At 37.1% G+C, this 9,323-nt stretch overlaps 1 protein-coding gene across 2 annotated transcripts in view; it reads left to right on the top strand.

The window, feature by feature from the left end:
- The first annotated feature begins 228 nt into the window (after positions 1 to 228).
- The window catches only part of NHLRC2 (NHL repeat containing 2), a 40,850-nt gene continuing 31,755 nt past the window's right edge, over positions 229 to 9,323 (top strand). For both annotated transcript variants that reach the window (XM_062579925.1, XM_062579924.1), the window contains exons 1-2: positions 229 to 637; positions 2,862 to 3,014. In XM_062579925.1, the coding sequence (XP_062435909.1) occupies positions 475 to 637; positions 2,862 to 3,014 (316 nt within the window). In that variant the 5' untranslated portion in view covers positions 229 to 474. The remainder of the gene's footprint in view (positions 638 to 2,861; positions 3,015 to 9,323) is intronic.

The following is a 9,323-nucleotide window of genomic DNA, read 5'->3' as shown; positions in this document are numbered from 1 at the left end:
CGCCTCCCGCCGCATTCGCCGCCGCAGCTTCGTCACGACGGCCGCCGCTCAGCTTCCTGGATCTCCCGTAGCTTCCGAAAAAAATAAAAAGCTCTATTTAATTATTGGTGCCGTGCTCGGACTGTATCTCCAGCCCCTCGATTTTCAGGTTTATTCCACTTAAAAATAAATCAGTAACTGGGCGGGAAAAAAAAAGGCTGTGCTGAATCTGCGGAACTGAAATCACCACTAGGGATTGTCTTCGCGAATATGCTACTGCCGAGAATATGAGCGCTATATAATAACGCGGGTTTATTGGAGGCGGTCGCCCTTCAAGGCACACGGTTTATTTCGTGTTTGTGATTAGGGGATTTTTTCTTTTTTTTTGAGCCCTTTTAATTGCCTTCCCGGTGTTGCCGGAGCTGTCGAATATGGGAAGGGGAAAAGGCAGGGCAGAAAGGGCGGCGCTGCCCGTGCGCGGGCCCGGGAGGCGCCATGGCGGCGGCGGGCCTGGCGGCGCTGCTGCCTGCCCAGACCCAGCTGGAGTACGCCCTGCTGGACGCCGACGCCGCTCAGGAGAAGGAGAACTTGGTCTACCAGTACCTGAAGAGGATGGACAGCCGGGAGCGGGACCTGGCGGTGCCCGAGCTCGGCAGAGGTGGGTGGCGGGACCCGAGCGGGCCAGGCCCCCTCGCGAGCGGAGCGGAGCTCAGGCCCGCGGGCGGCAGCAGCTGCCCTCGACCCCCGGGTCTCCGGACCGCCGCCGGGTCCCGGGACCGAGCCCTGGCTCCTGCGTCTTCCTTGAAGCCTTGTCGCCTAGAGAGGCGTTTTACTACGGCCCGGTTAACTTCAGGCCTCGTTAACTACTTTTTTTTTTTTTTTTTTTTTTTTTTTTTTTAATAAAATACTTGTCCTCGTTGCAAGAAATATCCTGAAAGAATGAGCAGGAAAAGACGAGCGCAAAGAACCCATTTATAAGCGCTTTGCTAATGTTTGTAAAAATGTGTTCTTTAGAATTTGTCTTCTAAGTCTCTGATATGTAGCTTCACTGTTTTATTATTTTTAGTGAAACATTTCTTCTCTCTGAAACATTTCTCTTCTCTGCAGTGTATTGATATCAGCCCTCAGACACTCAGTGGTCTTGCATTACCCATTCTGTCAGCTTCCTCTTGAGCTCCTGTAGTTTCATTGCACCCTTTGAGATGTTTCCCAGCTCTCTTCCTGCTTCTTAACCACATTTGTCAATTTTCATGTTTTTGATTAATACAAACCATGCTGGAGGTGTTTCCCTTTTGCACGCTTCTATATCTCTTTTGCGCTCAATGTGAATCAAATGTTAAGTTTTGTAAGATCTTTTAAGCCCTACTTGGAGTCCTGATAACCTGGTGAGACACTCTGGATGCATGAGAGCTCACGAAAGAAGTTTACAGGACAAAGACCTAAAAAGATAAAACTTCAGGGTTAAAATCACATATCGTGGAACTGAATTCTGGGTTAACTAATGAAGTAAAGTTGAATACTCTTTCTGTCTGGATTAGGATTCCTGAACTTTCACATTTGTCATTAGTGTCATTTCAACTTTCAGCTTTTTTTTTTTAGCTTTTTTTTCCCAGCTCTTGTGTTCTTTTCTGAAAGCAGCTCAGATAAATAGTCAACTCTTCTAATTTGCAGTATGTTTTGATGAAAGATGCTGTAGTGAAAAAGGGAGCAATACCATAAAATAAATAACCTACTCTTTTAAAAACAAAACATTTTTCAAACTGATGCATAATTTCCTCAGTGTACAGTTTACTGAGTCTTATTATTGTCACCAAAACAATGACTGTGTGTGCATCCATTTATGCTTATATCTATGTAAGTAGTGAACAACCCTTCTCTTAATGAAGCAGAAAACAGACTTGAGTAGCAATAACTTGTTCTGGGGATGTGGGAAGTAAAAATTTAGTTTGTTGAAACTGTCGGGGTGGAATTTTTGGATATTTTTAGGTTCCCAAAGCACACTTGTACATTTTTTTTAAAGTAGCTTTTCAAAAAATAGTTTGGTTATGATATATCACACCTATATTTTCCCCCTTATTTAAAGAAATGTTGAGTGATAATAAGGGCCGAACATATTCTAGGATTTTTATTTCCTGCCTTGATACCATTTTCTTATGAGATCAGAGGAATATTAGTTACTTCTTTGTATGCACGTAAAATGAGAAAACACTGCCTTAATGTCTTGTATCAGGTGGTTGAAAATAAACAGAAGTAGTACCAGCTGTATCTGAAAGGGTTTTAATTCTTCAAAATAACAAATAACATCATTAATTTATATCTGTTATTTCAGACTGTTCAAACTCAAGATCAAAACTCTAATTACAGAAATCCTTCAATAGTCTTTGATATTAGTTCTTTACAAAAATGTAAAATCTTCAAAAGTTCAGCAGGTTTTTATTTGCTTACTAGCATGTATTTGTTGAATTTTAAATAAATAAGCATTACCCATATAACTTTCTTAGGGGCTGGATAATGTAGATTGTGCTTTACAATAGATGAAAATTGTTCTGAGGCTTGCATGTACTTTCCATTAAAAGGTACCTATTTAAATATATAATCTATAGTTTCAACATTACATTAAATCTTGTTAACTTAATAATTTTGCTTAACAGTACTTTATATCTAATAAATTTTGTTTGCTAATTATGAAAATTTGTAGAGCATAAAGGTGAGTTTGATAAATGTAAGACTTCTGTTTGCCTTCCTACCTGGATAGAAAGTGATGTTGAACATTTTTAAACAATATTAGGAATGTTGTCTGTTTTCATGGTAGTTAGGTATAAAGGTGTTCCTTGCCCTACCTTCCCCCCCTAATTTGGATACCTCTGTTCTCTGAATTCCAGATTTACAGTGGCTAAACACTGAAAGTCCCATTTCTCTTCACAAAGACCTTTGTGGAAAAGTGGTGGTGTTGGATTTTTTTACTTACTGCTGCATCAATTGTTTGCACTTGCTGCCTGATCTCCATGCCTTAGAGCACCAGTACTCTGATAAAGGTAAAAGTGCTTTGGCTTGCTTAGAGTAGAATTTCCTGGCAGTGCTGCAGGTGGAGTAGCTGAGTCATTTTGTTACTTATTACTAAAAGCTGGCAAAATTTCAGGGGAGCCTAAATGTCCTATAATCTTTTATCTTACCTAGTAAAAGTGACTGTACCCTCATCACATTTTAAAATGGAATTAAATATGGTAGCTATTGTGTCTGTATAATTAAAGAATCTGATCTTATGAATACAGCTATTTGAAAATGCTACACAAGGATGTAAGAAAGCCGCTCAAAATTAGTATATGTATGTAACCCTCTGCCTTTGACTTAGGAACCAGCTCTGAGCAGGACATAGTACAGATAGTAGAATCGATGTAGATAAAATTACCCCCCACACCCTCTCCCGACCCACCCTGTTCTAACCAAAATAGCAAGATACATAAACTTGATTTAGGATTCTTTTGGTATTCCCTGCAGCATCACCTTATTTTCCATTAGTAGTCATCTTTGCTCCGGAGAGAGATTTAAGAACATTAAATTCAGGTCTATGAAAAAACCTCCATCACTCTGTGATTAAATAAAAATGCAGGACAAGTACTATTTAGAATTTAGTCTCTTGCTGTCATGATGACTAGGCAGAGGTGAGATTTATTCTTACAGAACATTGCAGCAGCCACTAACTTACCAGGGATAATTTAGTAAGCTGAACAGTGAGACTTGAAAAAATATCACCTTCAGTCCTCAAAAAAATATATTAAATATTATAATAGAATAGCATTACTTTATAATGCTTAATAAGGTTCTGATTTTCTATTAGCCTTTCTGATTGGTTTTCATTTTGCCAACATTTATTTTCGTGTACTGCCTGCTTTCACTGGAAAAAGAAATCACAGTTTTTCTGTAAGAAATGTCACTGTATATTGCAGGATTTACATAGTGCTTTACAAAACACTTAATTAGACTGATTTTTCTGCCCTGAAAAACTTAGCTGTTTGCTTCAGATTAGTTAGAGATGTGCTATGATGGTTTCAGATATAAGGAACTTAATATAATGAAAAAACTGGCATTTTTAGGGGAAGGGAAGCTCTTTTAAGTGGGGAGGTAGTTAACGAATTATAAATGGGCTGCTCTAAATATCAGGTATGCTGGGAAGAAGGTCTAAATTGAGATTTCAGAAGATTACACTGATTAATGATAAACATTCTGTACTATAGTGTTATTGTATTCTGTAATACCAGTATATCTCTAATCTGTCTTTTTAAGACCAAATTGTTAAAACAGTTGATTACGGAAGGTTGGTTGTTAACAACCTCTCCCTACAAACTTGCTCGTTAAAATACTTGAACAGTTCTATTTTCATGTAGAAAAGGCTAAAGCATTCTGAACTGAATTTGTAGTCCAGTTGTTTTTTTATATATAATTTGAATTATATAAAGCTTCCTGTTATAGGAATTACTACTTGAAGAAAATACTTTGCTGATGGATGATATGTCTTTTTTGTATTTGAGTTATCCTATTGTTTCCTGCAGGAACTGGTGATAGAAAAAAGATATTTGGGATGAAAGTGGAAAACTAAGGTGGAGATAGAAGGAAATGAAAACAGATGTGTGGGATGTTAAATTTAATGTGGTAGGTAAAAGAGGCTAGCAGCTGGATTCAGGAAGAGATTAATATGTTTGTATAGTTCAAACAAAAAAGGAAGATAGAATTTTTTTTTTAACTGTATTTTTCCCTTTTGGTTTTTTTTCTGTTATTTTCATGTGTATATTGTGAATCTTTGATAGATTTTTAAATTAAGTATTAATTGCATGAATTCTAGCACTGAAGTAGTATAAAGCTATAAATGGATATATGCATGTATACAGATACCGAAGCAATAGAAGTCGAGGGTTTTTTTAAGCTGTAGACAAAGACAGGGTTTTATGTCAATGTGCAGTGGCTGCGAGAGCTGGGCCTCTTCAGCCTGGGGAAGAGAAGACTGAGGGGAGATCTCATCAGTGTGTATAAGTACCTGAAGGGAGGGTGTCAAGGGGACGGGGACAAACTCTTTTCAGTTGTCCCATGTGACAGGAGAAGAGGCAATGGGCAGAAATTGAAGCACAAGAAGTTCCACCTGAATGTGAGGGGGAATTTCTTCCCTGAGAGAGTGACGGAGCACTGGCACAGGTTGCCCAGAGAGGTTGTGGAGTCTCCTCTGGAGATCTTCAAGGCCCGCCTGGATGCAACCCTGTCTACCATGCTCTAGGTGACCGGGCTGAGCAGGGAGGTTGGACTAGATGATCTCCAGAGGTCCCTTCCAACCTTACTGATTCTATGATTCTGTGATCTTCTCTGAAGGGGGAAATTACTTACCAGTCACCAGGGAAAAGAGGTGAGGAGAGCTAGCTTGAGAAAGTTGAGAAAATAAAGGTCAGACAAACAAGGTTAAAGAGGAAAGGATATCTGACGTATCAAAAAAAAAAATCCATATACAGTAATGCAAGTGTCTTGGTGTTCAGTGCTTTACACTGAAGTTCAGTCTGTTTTAGTTAAGGGAAGTCCCTTCTGTTGGGCGGAGGGGAGCAGCTTCACTTTCAGTTGGATGGTTCTCCAGTGTTTGTCACCTTGTGATTACACAAATGCTAATTTTGATGCAACTGAATGGCAAAATCACTCCTTTTGAGAGCTGCATGTCAGGTTAAATAGATAGTGAAACTGCAGCTTTACCAAACTTTACGTGTATAAATATAGGATGTATTTGCACATTTCATCTATATATTTACAGTGCAATGGAAGTGAGAGAGTGTGCTGACCTAGAAGACGATATTATTTGGAATGGAAACAATCATCTTATTTTGCTAAAGCATTTTGTCTCAAAGTGCTTTTAGATCTGTAATCTGTTGTTGGAATATCTGAAGGAATGTTTCCTGTATTTTTCTGCTTAACTGAGGACATGTTTCGATATAGATATAATTCATAGCAGTGTCTTTTTCTTTGACTCGATATCAAGTACATAAACGTTTGATATTCTGATAATGTTTTTATTGTTCTTATGGTGTAAGTACCCTCTTACGCAGGAGTATGTTGGAACGTCAGCAATGTGATAATCAGACATGAGATATGCAAGCACAAGAAGCTGTTTTAGGATGATCATAACCATCAAATATGTTTTTGTGCATATGTACACATTTTTATTGTGTGGAACTTCAGTAGATTTGTCTAGAAGACTAGTTTCCATAGAATTAAATAACTGCTTAGCATCTTTATCTGATATGCTCTTGCTGCTATCTTCAGTGGTGCTATTTCTGTTTTCATAGTGACATTCAGAAAGTTATTTTAAACCTCAGTGCATATTCGGTTCATGTTATCAGCAGTCCAGAAATGACTTCTATAAGAGGGAGTACTTTTTATATATTCAGAAATAGCTTGGCAGAAGTCCAGTGTTATGCTCTGGTATAATCCTGCAAATAAAGCATTTTAAATGGTATGCATATTAATATACCCTGAAGTAACATTTGTGAGTTCACACAGGAGTTTTCCTCATGAGGTGGTGTTTTGTCTTATTTGCGCTGTATAGGTGTTGAAAATAGAGTTATTCTAGCTTTGTTGATACTTCGGAAGGACAAGTGTAAGCACTGCTGCTGATGCTATTACAGTGGAAATGTTTCACATACTGTTGGAGTTCAATGGTTTACGGTATTAGGACTTCAACTATCTGATATTGCAACATGCTGTACCTGCAGGATTAACAAAGACTGTATCAGTTACAGTGGTTTTTGTAATCCATGAACCTGTTTTATTTAGCTAAGTTTCATTGCTCTCCTACTGTGCAGTTCTTTATCCTTTTCTGTTCTCATCTTGAAATACTGCCATTCCTGGACGTGCTACACTTCTCCATTGATACTGTGTTATGGTTGAGGGAGGAGAAAGGCTAGAAGAGAAGAATTGTTTTCCATTTTTCTGTAACCAAAGAAAAAGCCAACCTGAGATTGAATTAGTTTTTTAGGAGGAAGGAAACTCCTCTGAGCTCGAATAATATAACTATTTAAGACTTGAAACAACTGCCTTTCGTATGTTTCCACCACAAAACCAACAAAGTAGATTATTTAAAATAAAATATGGATTTTGCTGCCAAAACAATAATGATGCTGGCAATCCTCAATTATTATAGAGATTTGCTCATGTGCAAGCAATAGAGTGTACATTACAGCAGAAAATTTCTTTCCTTGAATAGGTGTCAGACAGCCATACTGTATCTTGGAACACTGAGTCTCTTTTCAGAACAAGGGAGTATTTATGCTTTTTTTTGTATTATATACTATAGTAAAAAAAGAGAATAATTACATTTTTCTGTCAACTTTTTTGTATGTGGTTGTATTTCAACTATTGTTGAAGTTGTATGTGGTACTACGGGGTAGTCAATGATCTGTTTTAAGTAACTATAGATTTAAGCTTCAAAACTTTTAAAAGTACAGTGAAGGCACTAGAAATGGCAGCATAGTTGTTCCTGGTGGGAATGCTTTCACAAGTGGAGCTGGATTTTTACATTAGAAAATAGAGAAATTGAATGTGTGTTCCCATACTGCCAGCAGTTTGGAACAGCAAAGAAGAAAACATACTGTTAGGATTAGAAGGAAAACTGTTGGGAGGGCAGCTTAGATAGCAAAGCTGTAAGGATTTAGTAACAGCTGAATTGCAGAGACTTCTTACGTGTGAAAAGGAGAACCTTAAACTATACTGGGTTATGTGTTTTTACACACACAGTTTATTAAAAAAAAAAAAAAAAAAGCTCTCCAGAGCAGCAGGAAAGGGGAAGGTATTTGCAGCTGTGCTTTTAGGTAGACTGAGGAAGAATAGCCTGAAGAAAAAGAGGACACAGTCTTAAATTCAACCCAACTCAACTGGGATTGCTATTTTGGCAGTAGACCATTAAGGAATTTGAAATACTGTAGAAAAAAACAATGGCAGGATTTTGCAAAGGCCCAAATATAATCAGTAGCTCCAGGTAAGGGAGTCAAAGATTTCTTAATGGGAATGGGTTTGTATAACAGGAAACATTCTCTATGTGCTAGGAAAATCAAGAATCGGGAATTTAAGAAGAAAACCCTCCATTTTAGAATAAATTAGTCAAATTCAATGTTGGCATAATATGGCATTGCTGACTGATTTTTAAGTATTTGCTGAAAGAATGAATGGCAGTGATTTTACTCAGTTAAATTGAAGGGCCTGTCTGATCAAAAGCAGGTAGGACTATAGAATTGAGTAGGAAAAAAAAAAGTTAACAGATGGCAATCACTAATGATAGTAGAGCTGTCAAAACTGTCTGGGAAGAGCAGATTATTCAGATAATAAAGAGTAAAACAGAGATGTCCAGCTAACCAGACTCTACCATAAAGAGAAAAACAAAAAAAAATAATACTATATTCCATTCCAAACCATGTCCTTGGATGTAATTGAAGTATAAGCGTTATCAAAACTGGATTAGATTGAATAATGTTTCTTCTCTCCCCACAACCTTACAGTGCCTCCTTGGCTTTGTTTACTTTTGAAATAGTTGCTGGTTGTATTACTGAAAAAATACGATACTACAAGGAATCCACCTGTAGACTTTGGTGATTGGAGGAAGGAAGGAAATTCTACAGATGCTACTGATAAACAAAATGCCAAATATTTTTATAGATGTGATGATGGCAGCCGGGGGGGAACTACATTCATTTTTGTTGTCAAAATATTTTCTAATACTGAAGTAAAATTAACTGGGAAGGGCATAAACTATAAGAATATTCCTATTTCCCATTTAATTTCACTTAGAATGACAGAAAAGGTGAAAATTTAGAACTTTTATTTGCATAAAGGTGAAAATTTAGAACTTTTATTTGCATAAAGAAATAAAAAGATCCCAGATGTTATTGTGGTTCCAAAATGCTAGTGCTACCCAGAAACATGAATAATTTTTGAAAATGTAGTAAGGTTAAGTTCTGGTTTAAAAGTGTTTTATTGCAGCTTTCTACAACCGTATGGTTACTGCTGTAACTTTTTTTTTACTTTGGTTAATAAAAATCTTAAATACTTCATTCTATCATGATGACTGTGAGCAACAGACTCTGTAAATGAATATGTTCTGAAATTTAGTCCAGTGCTACTCAGATACCCAAAGTTTTAAAAAAATCATCACAGAATTGATGGCTTACTTTGGCTATACGAAGGTTATGTTTATGCTTAATAATATTCTCTAAGTATGAAGTGAGATGAAGTATAATACTGATGTCTTGTATATTGCTTGCTTCATTTGGTAGAAATTTTGCAAGTAAAACATATGTTAAACTCCTAAAAAAAAGGATGTA

The sequence above is a fragment of the Rhea pennata genome, chromosome 7 (assembly GCF_028389875.1).
Source record: "Rhea pennata isolate bPtePen1 chromosome 7, bPtePen1.pri, whole genome shotgun sequence".
Taxonomy (NCBI): Eukaryota; Metazoa; Chordata; class Aves; order Rheiformes; family Rheidae; genus Rhea; species Rhea pennata.
This window is presented reverse-complemented; position numbering and strand designations above follow the sequence as displayed.